This window comes from Nomascus leucogenys, chromosome 3, assembly GCF_006542625.1.
Source record: "Nomascus leucogenys isolate Asia chromosome 3, Asia_NLE_v1, whole genome shotgun sequence".
Taxonomy (NCBI): Eukaryota; Metazoa; Chordata; class Mammalia; order Primates; family Hylobatidae; genus Nomascus; species Nomascus leucogenys.
In genome coordinates, this window is record NC_044383.1 from 35198229 (window position 1) to 35212066 (window position 13838).

The 13838-nt window shown below is 44.0% G+C and overlaps 1 protein-coding gene and 1 long non-coding RNA gene across 10 annotated transcripts in view; one reads left to right on the plus strand and one right to left on the minus strand.

Annotated features, from left to right (window-relative positions):
* Positions 1–638: 638 nt before the first annotated feature.
* On the minus strand, positions 639–5527 carry LOC105739529. 2 transcript variants are annotated; one of them, XR_004029110.1, is made up of 4 exons: positions 5095–5527; positions 2458–2492; positions 1056–1246; positions 639–942 (listed from the first exon to the last, which is right to left on the minus strand). It is a non-coding gene; the product is annotated as an uncharacterized LOC105739529 (long non-coding RNA). The 2 variants fall into 2 exon arrangements; XR_001115463.2 differs by having other exon boundaries at positions 5091–5527.
* HPS1 (HPS1 biogenesis of lysosomal organelles complex 3 subunit 1) overlaps positions 4891–13838 on the plus strand; it is a 30993-nt gene continuing 22045 nt past the window's right edge. The window contains exons 1-3 of one of the 8 annotated variants that reach the window (XM_003255318.4): positions 4891–4967; positions 6440–6556; positions 8576–8692. In XM_003255318.4, the coding sequence (XP_003255366.2) occupies positions 8576–8692 (117 nt within the window). In that variant the 5' untranslated portion in view covers positions 4891–4967; positions 6440–6556. The other 7 variants (XM_030808679.1, XM_030808688.1, XM_030808690.1 and 4 more) reach the window with 7 other exon arrangements.

Below are 13838 nucleotides of genomic sequence, written 5' to 3' on the forward strand. Positions count from 1 at the left end.
GCCCCTGTGAGGGATGGGAGCATTTTGGAGGAGTTGACCAAGTTCCATATGACTGGCTCATAAGTAAATCCCAGGGTCCCAGGGTCCTATGCACACAGCAGAGAAAAGGCACCCTTCCTATGTGAACATTACTCTTCTAATTATTATTCATGAAAATATTCTAGGATTCTTTTTCAAGTTATAAATGTTATTTGATAATTTATGTTTTTGGAAGAAGCAAAAAGAAACTTTAGTTCTGTTCGTCTGGAAGTTGGCAAAATGAGTTCAGGAACACCTCCCAGAAAAAGTTTCCTCTCTGTGCAGGGAATTTTAACAGGTTAATATTTTCTTCCAGAAAACAGATTAGAATATAGTTTATGGAACCTGGTGATTGTAAAGAGTTTGGGTCCAGGGGATAGTTTACATTTTGAGGTAATGTTTTGTAAGTAATAAGATGCGACACTCTAACTTCCTATTCTCAGGGTGTTCTGTGGGAAGAGGGAGGCAACTGCTGCCCACACTACACCCTGACCTTAAGACTGATTGATGAACTAACGCATACTGGGGATCTCTGATTTTGTGGTTTGCTGCCCTCCTCCCCTCCCCCACAACCTCTGCTTCAATTACTCTCAAGTAGAAATTGAATTTCATAATTCCAGTTAGATGTCATTGACTATATTAGTTAAAGTCATTCTTAACTATAAAAACAGTTAAACCCTAGAAACTCAATGGCTTAACACAGTCCAAGTTTATTTCTTGCTTATAATTCATGTAAAGTTGAATTGGTGGCAATGGGGTAGAGGTGGTGGTTCTGTTCCATCGACATGCCCAGAGCAGCTGGAGGCCTAACCTGGAACTGGAGTCAATCCTTCCACTCAGTTCTATTGGCCAGCAGTCATTTGGTCCCATCTCAATGCTAGAGGAAATACAGTCCTTATCTGGGCAGCTACTTTCCAACAACAGCTGTATTTCATGGAAAAGGAGCACAAAACTATGATGGATGCTAGAAGACCAGAGAATGGGTCAATGCTGTTAGATCCCTCTAGTTGATTTGCCATCAAGTGAGTATTACATACCGTTTGTGTGTGGTGTTATCTAAATCCACAGGACCTTTTTGCACACTTCGTAGTAACCTAATCTTCCTTCTCCATCTCCTCCACTTCTAAAGTCCTGCCTCTCCTAGTACTTGGCTGATTTTTGTCAGAAAACAATCTGTGTTGCTCCACTGCCATCCAATGTAGATGCACATAGTAGAAGATGCTGCACCCTCTACCAGAAACATCAAAAATATAATTTGAAACCTCAAATAGTCTTGTAACTCAACTATGTCTATGTGTGCGTGGGTGGTGGGAGGCTGAGAAAATTGGAGGAGACAGTGAAAGGAAAGATGAAGACAGAGACAGGGAGAGAAAGAATGAACAATCAAAATAATGCAATGAGAGATGCAGGAAAAGAATAAAAAACAACGTGAAGGGTAATTATGTGGGAAACTCTGAATAAATATAATCTAATAATAACAATGTCTCTTGCAATTTAAAATAGGTAAATAATTAAAAATGCATTACAATAATACCATACATATTGAAAGCTGGTAAATGGAAGACATATTAACATCCTTACATTTTCAAGAAAGAGGTAAAACTACTAATTTACATTAAACTTTGATAAGTCAAGGATACATGTTTTAGTCTCTACGGTAACCACTGAAAGAATATTTAAAAGAGTATATTCTTCTAAGTGAATGGAAAGGCAGTGGAATCATAACAAAAATGCTTCATCTAACAGAAAGCAAGAAAGAAGACAAAGATAATGAAGAACAGGACAAATAGAAAGCAACTAGCAAGATAACAGATTTAAAACCAAATTTATTTGTAATGGTACTAAATGTAAATGGAATAAATGCTCCGATTAAAAGATGAAGGTTGTCAGATAAGATAAAAGAAAGTTCAACTAAAAGCTATTTCAAAAGAAATATCCAAAATATAAGAAATTAAAAGGAGTAAGAAAAAGATATGCCATGCAACAAAAGGTGATGTCCGTATGTTTATATGAGACAATAAATGCTTTTGTAAAACCAAAAAGCATTGCTAGTGATAGGGACATTTCATAAAGATGAAAGTTTTGATTTAACAGTAAGATATATAATTATAAATCTGCATGTACCTAATGACATCTCCTATATGTGAAGCAAAAATCTCACAGAAATAAAAGGAGAAATAGAAAAATTTGCAATTATAACAGATTTTTAACTGCTATTTCTCTCAGAAAATGAGAGAAAAGGCAGACAAAAATCAGAAAGAAAAGATTTAAATAATACAATTAACATTTTATCTAAATGATATATAGAGAACATTACAACAAATGAATAAAGTCCTTTTTCAACAACACATCAAAGCATTTATAAAACGTGATTATATACTGTGACATAAAGTTTCAAAAAACTTCAGCAGTTTAATATAAACTTAAACATAGACTTACCATACAGCCCAGCAATCCCATGAGTAGATATTTACCTAACAGAAATATAAACTTATGTTGAACTACCTCACACCCATTAGGATGGCTACTATAAAAATTTTAAAGAAAATAGAAAATAGCAAGTGTTGACAAAGATGTGGGTAAACTGGAACCCTTGTTCCAGGTTGGGAATGTAAAATGATGCAGCTGCTGTGGAAAACAGTATGGTAGTTCCTTAAAAAATTAAAAATAGAATTACCATATGATCTAGCAGTTTCTCTTTTGGGTATATGCCCAAAAGAATTGAAAGCAGAGTCTCAAAGAGATATTTGTACACTCATGTTCATAATGGCCTTATACACAATGGATGTAACCCAATTGTCCATCAGTGGATAAATGGAGAAGCAAAATGTAGTATATACAGACAATAGAATATTATTCAGCCTTAAAAATAAAGAAAAAAGGAAGAAATTCTCACATATGCTACAACACGAATGCACCTTGAGAATATTATGCTAAGTGAAATAAGCCAGTCATAAAAAGACAAATACTGTATGATTCTAATTCTACTTATATGAGGTACTTAGAGTAGTCAAATTCATAGAGATAGAAAGTAGCATTGTGGTTGCTATGAGGAGGAATGAAGAATTGTTGTTGTTATTGTTTTTGTTGTTGTTTTTGAGATGGGGGTCTTGCTCCGTTGCCCAGGCTGGAATGCAGTGGCATGATCTTGGCTCACTGCAACCTCTGCCTCCTGGGTACAAGCGATTCTCCTGCCTCAGCCTCCTGAGTTGCTGGGACTACAGCTGTGTGCCACCACACCCTGCTAATTTTGTATTTTTAGTAGAGACAGGGTTTCACCATGTTGGCCAGGCTGGTCTCAAACTCCTGACTTCGTAATCCGCCTGCCTTGACCTCCCAAAGTGTTGGGATTACAGGCGTGAGCCACCACACCCGGCCAGCATTATTGCTTAATGGATATAGTTTCAGTTTTAAAAGATGAAAAGAGCTGTGGAGATGGATGGTGGTGATGGCTGCATAGTATTAGGAATGTAGTTAATACCACAGAACAATACACTTATAATGCTTAATGATCGATTTTACATTATATGTATTTTACCACAAACAAATTTGAAAAAAAGAAACATGTTGACACAAAAAACCTGTACATAACTAAAAAATAGTTTATATTGGATTACATAAAAATTTAAAACTTTGGTGCTACAAATGATACCACTAAGAAAGTGAAAAGACAAGCCACATAATGGGAAAAAAAACTTTTGCAAATCAAGTATCTGATAAGGGGCTTGTATCCAGAGCATATAAAGAACTCTTACAACTCAATAATAAAGACAATTTAAAAATGGATAAAGGATTTGAATAGACATTTTTTTTTCCAAAGAAGGTACACAAATAGGCAAAAAGCACATGAAAAGATGCTGAACGTCAGGGAAGTGCAAATAAAATCACAAGATACCACTCCACACTGGGTTACTATACTTAAAAAAAAAAAATCAACAATAACAAGCATTGGTGAGGATGTGGAGAAATCAGAATCCTCATACATTGCTGTTGGGAAATGGAAACTACCAGTAGGGGAATGAATAAGTAAATAACAGCATATCCATTTGATGGAATTCATTTAACCACTGAAAGCATAGTGAGTGAACGATCTCAACGGTGGGCTGAGGAAAAAGATGCCTGTGGCAGGGCTATGTGCTGTAGATGGGGAGTTGGAGGAATTTGCCCTAAGGTGGGCTGGAAGGGGTGGGTAGTGGGTTGGGGGGAGTGACGCTCTCTTTGATCTGCAGGTGGCGGAGGTATTGATTCTTAGCCTCTGCCTTTCCCCCAAGGGATGCTCAATCTACTATATCCCCAGCTAGTTCCTGCAACCCATACCCTGCTGGGCTGGGCTCAAAGCTCCCAGGTGGCACCCAGGCACTGAGGGGTGGACTGTTCAGGGATTTAGGCCCTTCCTGAGCGCCCCCTCCACTTCCAGCCACCCCCAATTCACATATGATTTTTTAAAATAAATATTGCAAACATAGGTTCAACACAAAACTCCTAATGTGTACTCCACTCCCAAAATACATTGAGAACTCCTATAAAGAAATTCCAGCGTTGGCATTCTGGGGGCAACTGAGCCCTTCTGTGTGCTGTGTCACCTCCCCAAAGGTCAGGGAGAGCAGTCACAAAAGGACAGCTCTAGCCCCAGAACTTCAGTTCATTAAGAAAAGCCTGGGGTTCCGGGGCATGGGGAGGAGAGAAGGGATCAGCTGAGGAGCCAGGAAACCTGGGTTCTGAGCCTGGTTCGGCCCCTCAGCAAGTTATTTCTTCTCTCTGAGCCTCCGTTTCCTCTTCTGTAAAACGGGGCATGGGCAAGGCCTGGCAGGGGCGGGGCTCGAACCCGCGGAAGGCGACGGCGGCTCCGGCCCCTCCCGGGGCGGGGCGGTCACGTGCGCGATCACGCGGTCCTACCCGGAAGCGCGCCCGGGCTCCTGCAGGCGGGGCGCTGTGCGCGCCGCGATCCGGTACGTGGGCTTCCGGGCTGTCCCCTCCGGGGGCGGCGATCCTCCCTCCCGAGCCCCTGCAACCCTCTCGGAAGTGGGGGAGGGGCCCTAGGGGTCCCGGAGCGGGCCCACCCCTAGCCTCACCCACTCCGGGCGTGTGGCCGTGGGCCGGTCGCTTCCTCGCTCGGAGCCAAAGTTCCTCAGCCGTGAAGAGGGGCGGATGTCACAAGTCAAGCCTCCTCAGGGTGGCCGTGAGGTTCGGGGGTGGGGCGAGGTGGGGATTTGGGGTGAAACTGGACAGAAACTGGCGTGCTAGGCAAACGGGAGCCCCGCGGTGGCGAGCCGCTGACTCGCTCTCTCCAGAGACTCAGGGGCAGGGCCGGGCTCCGAAGGTGTGGGACCCCAGAAGGAGCTGCTGAAGACGGGACCAAGGGCCACAGGGCGGTTTGCTGGGGTCCAGACGGTGAAAGTGGGCGCTGGGGATCGCCCCAGGTTGGCTCCCCGCCATCTGGAGCTCCTTTCGCCAGTGAGTCCCCTCTGAGTTCCCTTTCTAGGGCAGATAGCGAAGTGAAGCGGAAGTCACAATGTGACACCGGCGAGGTTCTCTTCCCAGCAGCCTGTGGGGAAGCATCCCCCTGTTTCGGGAATATGGCATTCGGGCCAATCATGTCGGGTGATGGAGCCCGTCTCAGGGTTCGGTTGCTAAAGGCCGAACTCGTAACAGCAGTCTCTGTGGCAGGTAGTCACTTGCCTCTTACTCGCTCACAGTGCTTAACTTCCTAATTAAGTTTTCTGTTGTTCCTGCCATCTATCCAAATATGAATGATCCAGAACCAGATTCGTTAATCCTGTTATTTGAAGAAGGGAAGCTGGGAAATAGGAATAATGATCCCCACACCTATGTAAGAACGCAGTTTGCTAAGGTTACTTTGCAGCTTGCCTGGTCATTCCCATGATCTAACCCTGTAGGGAGGTAGAGTAGGGGATGTTGCTGTCTGTATTTCTCCCCAGGAGTTTGAGGCTCGGAGAGGTTTATGCGACTTGGCAAAGCCAAAACTAGAACCTGGTCCCAGATGCCTTTCCTGTTAGTTTCCTTCCATTCATCGTATCATCCCAGGATCCCCACTCCCTTCACTGGGACTGCATCCTCACCACCTGGGATGTGCTATGCTATCTCCCAACAGTCACTCCTAGCAAGCTCCCTGGGGCTGCTTGGGGAGCTCTGAGTGACCCACAGAAGTGGGAGCACTTCATGGGAACAAAGGAGGAAGGAACAAAAGTGGGCACCTGCTCTGTGCAAAGGGCTGTGCTGTCCGGGCTCCTATTCTCCATTATGGGAGGTGAGCGGCAGGATCCCAGATATGTTCTTAGCAGACTGCCTCAGGGCCTGGAGAGACCAGGGACCACGCAGCCCTTCTCCAGCTTGTCCTTTCCCAACGAGCAGCAGTCAGGACCAGGGCATCTGCCTGCCCTCATATTCTCTCTGTTTTAAGCATTTGCAGGACCAGGGATGCTGTGCTGCTGTCCCATGAGCCAGTCACCGAGTCTGTCTGCTACAGCCCTTTCTGAACCTCTGGCTGTCTGGATGCTCCACTGTGCTCCTTGCTAAGGTAGATGATCTTGCCCCACCTGGGGAGGACAGGGAGGCAGGCAGCATCCACCCTGGGGCTTTGGGAGGCAGATGGAATGAGATAGGCAGTGGACTGAGTGCTCCTGGGCTCTGCACACCTGCTCATCCCTTCCCCAGCCCTGCATCCTGAGGCCACTCCCATCCTGATGCCTCATCTCTCCTTCACCCCTCGCATCCAGGTGGGTCGTCACAGCCTGCTGAATATTTAAAGCTCCTCCAGGCCCCCACCAAGGGGTGAGCACTCATTACCTGACACCCGCATCTGGATGACCACCTTCATGACCTTGACCTGCCCATCTCCAGCCAGCCGGTCACTTCTCCACTCACAACCACAGCCTCCATTCCATAGCCCACTGCTCCCTAACCCATACACTCTGGTCAGCTTTGTCACATGTACCTGGGAGCCCCAGAGCAGCCTCTTCAGGTCCACTGGCCTCTCCCAGCAACCTCCTCTTCACACCTGTTGCACTCTCAGTGTCTGCTTTGGCATTGAGTAATTCTGTGGGAATAGGCTGCATTCCTTCTTCACTGTGCTGTTATGTCTCCTGGCATTTGCCATAAACACCTTGGGACCAGTTGCATCGAGTTAGTTTGGGAGGAATTCAGTAAGGACCACTAAGCTGGACATGGGGATGACGGAACACAAGACCTGGAGATGCTGGGATCCTCCCAAGAAAACTGGAAATCCACTTGTGTGAGAGTTACAGCAGAGCTTCCTAATCATTGTCATGGCTTAGCATACATACCACATGATTATATCTGCATGACACCCTGAGGCACATAAGAGGATTTGAAACCACTGCCTGAGGCCTCTCAGCTGCAGCAGCCAGCCTGAAGCGCTGTCCTCACCAGCCTGGTCAGGCTGCCCAAGGGTTTGCCACACCCAGAGGGCCATGGCACACAGTGTAGGAAACTGTATTAAAGATCATCCAGTGGGTGAATAGTTAAGATGTTTCTTACATAATCAAGCACAGAGTGTGTGGTGTGTGTGTGGTGCGGGGGTGGGGAAGGAGATTTGGGAGGGCTGAAGACACTGGTGGCTGTGGCCCTAGAAGCTGCAGCCTACTAGGTACAGGGTATTTAGGCAGCCTCTGTTCTCACCATGAACAGGGAGAGCAGCATTTGAATGAAACTTCTGTGGTGCTGAAGTAAATTCGGGGGCTTTGAGGCTCATCTTCTGGAGCTGTTTTTTGTTTGTTTTTTCAGACAGAGTCTCGCACTGTCACCCAGGCTGGAGTGCAGTGGTGTAATCTCGGCTCACTGCAACCTCTGCCTCCCAGGTTCAAGCAATTCTCCTGCCTCAGCCTCCCGAGTAGCTGGGATAACAGGCACTTGCCACCACGCTTGGCTAAGTTTTGTATTTTTAGTAGAGACAGTATTTTTAGTTTCACCATGTTGGCTAGGCTGGTCTCAAACTCCTGATTTCAGGTGATCCACCCACGTCGGCCTCCCAAAGTGCTGGGATTACAGGCGAGAGCCACCATGCCCAGCCCCGGAACTGTTTTTATTTGAGGGAGAGATATCTCTGGACTGCCCAGAGACGGAGGTGCACCAGCGCCCTCCGATCCACACCAGGCACTAACTCTGCCGTGAGCATGGCCTCCCTGGGCATTCGGCTCCATGTCCAGGCCAAGACCTGGGTCCCTTCCTGTCCCAGTCTGGTTCCAGTCGGCCCCGTGGTGGGTCTGATGCTGTGCTGAGAGGGACCAGATACCACAGAGGAAAGAGCCCCAGCCTTGGCATCAGACAGGTCTGGGTCCAGATCCCAGCTTTGCCACTTCAGGCTGTGCCTGTGTCCTGCTCTCTAAAATGGGGTACCTGAAGAGTCCTACTTTGTTCAGTTGTGAGGATGCAACAAAAGTGGAAGGCCCTTGTGATGCCCGGCGTGCAGAAACAGCTCACTGAATGTTTGCTGAGGTTGGGGTCCTCTTCGTTACTCAGACTGAGCTCATGGATGTTGGGGCTGGGGGCTGACCTTGACCTTGCCTTTCCCTGGCAGATGAAGTGCGTCTTGGTGGCCACTGAGGGCGCAGAGGTCCTCTTCTACTGGACAGATGAGGAGTTTGAAGAGAGTCTCCGGCTGAAGTTTGGGCAGTCAGAGAATGAGGAAGAAGAGGTGAGTGCAGGGTAGGCAGTCCCAGGAGGGGTGGATAGGAAGGAACCATACAAAACTACCATCAGGCAGAGAGGCAGGAAAACCTTGTTCACCCTGTCCTGGGCAGCATGAGCAGGGTGCTGTGTGGGGTCCAGCATCCTTCACACCTAGACCCTCATCCTCAAGGTCGGTCTCTTGCTGCTGTGAGCTCGGTGACCCCACCCCCACACCCCACCAGGCCTCTCTGGACTAAATGAGGGCAAGAAGAAGTCGAATTTTAATCACATAACAGAAGAACTTGGAGCCATCAGTTTCTATAACCTAAAAAGTTTAACAAGGCTGGGCATGGTGGCTCACACCTGTAATAACAACACTTTGGGAAGCCAAGGTGGGCCAAATTGCTTCAGCTCAGGGATTTGAGACCAGCCTGGGCAGCATGGCAAAACCCTGTCTCTACAAAAAAAATACAAAAATTAGCCAGATGTGGTGGTGCGTGCCTATAGTCCCAGCTACTTGGGAGGTTGAGGTGGGAGGATCACTTGAGTCCAGGTGGTAGAGGCTGCAGTGAGCCGAGATTGTGCCCATGCATTCCAACCTGGGCGACAGAGCAAAAAATAAAAAAGTTTAACGTAAGCTGAACACATTAATTTTTTAATAGCTATATTAAGGTATGATTAACATACCATAAATTGCACATATTTAAAGTGCACAATTTGATAAGCTTTGATATGTATATATACCTATGATTCTATCACAATCAATACAAGGAATATATCTACCACCTCAAACATTTATAATCCCTTCTTTCCCATCCCCATCCCATAGGAACTGCTGATCTGCTTTTTGTCATGATAGATTTGTATTATATGGCCTTATATAAATGGAGTCATACAGTGCATGCTTGGATTTAGTTTGGTTTTGGTTTGACTGCTTTCACTCGGCGTAATTATTTTGTGATTCATCTGTGTTGTGGCATGTATCAATTGTTCATTCCTTGTCATTGAGTAGTAATCTATTTTATCAGGATGCCACCATTTGTTCATTCATTTACTTGTTGATGGACATCTGTGTTATTTTCAGTTTTTGACTATTACAAATAAAGCAACTATGAACATGCACGTACAGGTCTATGTATACATGGATGCTTTCACGTCCAAGGACAGATACTTAGGATAGAATGGCTAGATCGCGTAGGTGTATGTGTAACTTTTTAATAAACTGCCAAACTTTTCCAAAGTGGTTGTATAATTTTTTATTCCACCTGTAGTGTTTGAGAGTTCAGTTCCTCCATATCCTCACCAACGCCATGGTCTGTCTTTTTAATTTTAGCCATTCTAATAGATGTCCACTAGAATCTCACTGTGTTTTAAATTTCATTTCCTTAATGACTAATGATTTTCAGCATCTTTTCATGTGCTTATTTGCCATGTCTTTTGCCCAGTTTTTATTTGAGCTGATCGTTTCTTCTTCTTATTCTTACTGAGTTTTGAGAGCGTCTAATATATTTTGGATGAAGTCCTTTATCAGATATATGTTTTACAAATACTTTCTTTCAGTTTGTGGCTTGTGTTTGTATTCTCAATGGTATCTTTCAAAGAGCAGAAGTATTAAAACTCGAGTTTATCCATTTTGCATTTATGGATTATGCTTTCAGTGTTATACCTAAGAAATCTTTGCCCAACTTACAGAGAGTTTTCTCTACATATTCTTTTGAAAGTTTTATAGTTTTAGGTTTTATGTCAGGTCTGATGATCTACTTTGAATTTTTGTGTGTGGTACGAGCTATGGATTGAAGATAATTTTTTTTTTGCATGTGGACATCCAGTTTAACACTTTAACATTACAACTCAGAAATACTTGTCATTTTCGCTTACATAATTTCCACTCTACATTTTAAAGGAGTAATTTATTTTGAAAATGTTTTCCAGATTAATTTTGGGTTAAAAATATTTTTATTGAGGATGCAGTGGAAGGTGTTCTTACATTTCTGCAGCAGCATGGACTGATTGCCTCTCTTGCCCTTTCTGCTCTAAGGGTCTCATCATCCAGCAAATGAGTGAGCCGACTCCACTTCAGGGAGTCCATTTACCATCAACATCACCCGTGTTCTCATCACAGTCTTTAGACAAACACAAGGTATCAGAGATCATAGACATTCAAGTGGTTTTATTTAAGCTAACTGTTAGGCTTTCTTTATTTTTTAACAGTCAATACATATAATATTTAAATTAAGAATTTTTAAGTATTTCAGTTTTTAAACTACTGTTACAACTATGTCAACTTAAGAAGCAAACTATTTGGTGGCCTTTCTCTTCCTCTTTATTGAAAACCTGGCAAAGGAACAAACTCCTGAATTTTCAGTTCCTAAAAATGAGTAGTATAAAGGAAAGGTGGTCCTTAAAGTTTTTTTTTGTTGTTAATGTGCAAGACATTCTTTTCTTGTCATATAAATAATGAGTTAATTGTAGGAAATTTGGAAATACAAAAAGATAGTTTTTAAATGACCTATAATTCCATGACCCAGAGCTATTAGCTTTTTAATATACTTTCTTTGGGTCTTTATTTTTTCTATATAATTGGGATTATGCCACATTTACAGTTTTACTGCCTGTTTTTTTTCCACCTGCCATTATATCAAGATATTTCTTCTATTTTCTTAAATAGTCTCAGAAGCATAATTCTTAATGGAAATATTATACTCAAGTACATGAATCAGTGTATCATCCTTTATTTAACCATTTTCCTCATATGGACATATATATTGCTCCTAATTTGCTGTATCACTCTTGCTTTAAGGAACATTTGTGCTTAAATTTTATCTCATGTCAGATTATTTCCTTAGGATAAATTCCTAAAAATAAAAATATTTAGTCAAAAGCCATTCAAAGATATTGTACTACTTTATAATTCCACCAAGTAGTATATGAGTATGCTCCTTTATATACACCAAATATTTTTATCTCCTCTGTATTAGTCTGTTTTCTTACCACTATAAAGAAATGCCCAAGACTGGGTACTTTGTAAAGGAAAGAAGTTTAATTGACTCACAGTTCAGAAGGGTGTGGAGGCCCCAGGAAACTTACAATCATGTCAAAAGGCAAAAGGGAAGCAAGACACCCTCTTCACAAGGCAGCAGGAAGGAGAAGTGCTGAGTGAGGGGGAAAGTGCCTCTTATAAAACCATTAGATCTCATGAGAACTCACTATCACAAGAACAGCATGGGGGAAACTGCCGCCATGATTCAGTTAACCTCTACCTGGTTTCTCCGTTGACATATGAGGATTGTGGGGATTATGGGGATTACAATTCAAGATGAGATTTGGATGGGGACACAAAGCCTAATCATATCATTCTGCCCCAGGACCCTCCCAAATCTCATGTCCCTTTCACATTTCAAAACCAATCATGCCTTCCCAACAGTTCTTCAAAGTCTTAATTCATTCCAGCATTAACCAAAAAGTCCAAGACTAAAGTCTCACCTGAGACAAGGCAGTCCCTTCCACCTATGACCCTGTAAAATAAAAAACAAGTTACTTCCAAGACAATGGGGGTATAGGCATTGGGTAAATGTTCCCATTCCAAATGGGAGAAATTGGCTGAAACTAAGGGGCTACAAGACCCATGCAAGTCCAAAATCCAGTGGGGCAGTCAAATCTTAAAGCTTTGAAATGATCTCCTTTGACTCTATCCACGCCCAGGTCACACTGATACAAGAGGTGGGCTCCTAAGGCCTTGGGCAGCCCTACCCCTGTGCTTTTGCAGGGTACAGTCCTCTTCCCGGCTGTTTTCACAGGCTGGTGTTGAGTGTCTGCGGCTTTTCCAGGTGCATAGTGCAAGCTGTCGGTGGATCTACCATTCTGGGGGCTAGAGGATGATGGCCCTATTCTCACAGCTCCACTAGGCAATGCCCCAATGGGGACTCTGTGTGGAGGCATCTGACCCCACATTCCCTTACTCACCACTCTAGCAGAGGCTCTCCATGAGGGCTCTGCCCCTGCAGCAAATTTCTGCCTGGACATCCTGGCATTTCCATATATCCTCTGAAATCTAGGTGGAGGTTCCCAAACCTCAATTTTTGATTTATGTGCACTCGCAGGCCCAATACCACAAATAAGCCACCAAAGCTTGGGGCTTGCACTCTCTGAAACAACAGCCAGAGCTGTATGTTGGCACCTTTTAGCATGGCTAGGACACATGGCACCATGTCCCCAGAGTGCACAAAGCAGCAAGGCCCTGGGCCCAACCCCTGAAACAGTTTTTTCTTCCTAGGCCTCCAGGCCTGTGGCAAGAGGGGCTACTGTGAAGACCTCTGACATGCCCTGGAGACATTTTTCCCGTTGTCTTGGTAATTAATGTTTGGCTCTTCATTGTTTATGCAAATTTCTGCAGCCAGGGCTTGAATTTCTCCTCAGAAAATGGGCTTTTCTTTTCTGTTGCATCATCAGGCTGCAAATTTTCCACTTTTATGTTCTGCTTCCCTTTTTAACATAAGTCCCAATTCCAAACCATCTATTAGTGAATGCATAAAACTGAGTGCTTTTTAGAGCACCCAAGTCACTTCCTGAATGCTTTGCTACTTAGAAATTTCTTCCACCCTAAATCATCTCTCTCAAGTTCAAAGTTGCACAGATCTCTAGGGCAGGGGCAAAATGCTGCCAGTCTCTTTGCTAAAGCATAACAAGAGTCACCTTTGTTCCAGTTCCAAATAAGTTCCTCATCTCCATCTGAGACCACCTCAGCCTGGACTTCATTGTCCATATCAGTGTCAGAATTTTGTTCAAAAGCATTCAACAAGTCTCTGGGAAGTTTCAAACTTTCCCACATCTTCCTGTTTTCTTCTGAGCCCTCCATACTGTTCCAACCTCTGCCTGTTACCCAGTTCCAAAGTCACTTTGACATTTTTAGGTATCTTTATAGTAGCACCTCACTCTCCACAGTACCAATTTACTGTGTCAGTCTGTTTTCGCACCACTATAAAGAACTGCCTGAGACTGGGTTATTTATAAAGAACAAAGGTTTAATTGATGCATAGTTCAGCATGGCTGGGGAGAACTCAGGAAATTTACAGTCGTGGTGGAAGGCAAAGGGGAAACAAGGCACCTTCTTCGCAAGGCAGCAGGAAGAAGTGTCAAGCAAAGTGGGGAAGAGCTGCTTATAAAACCATCAG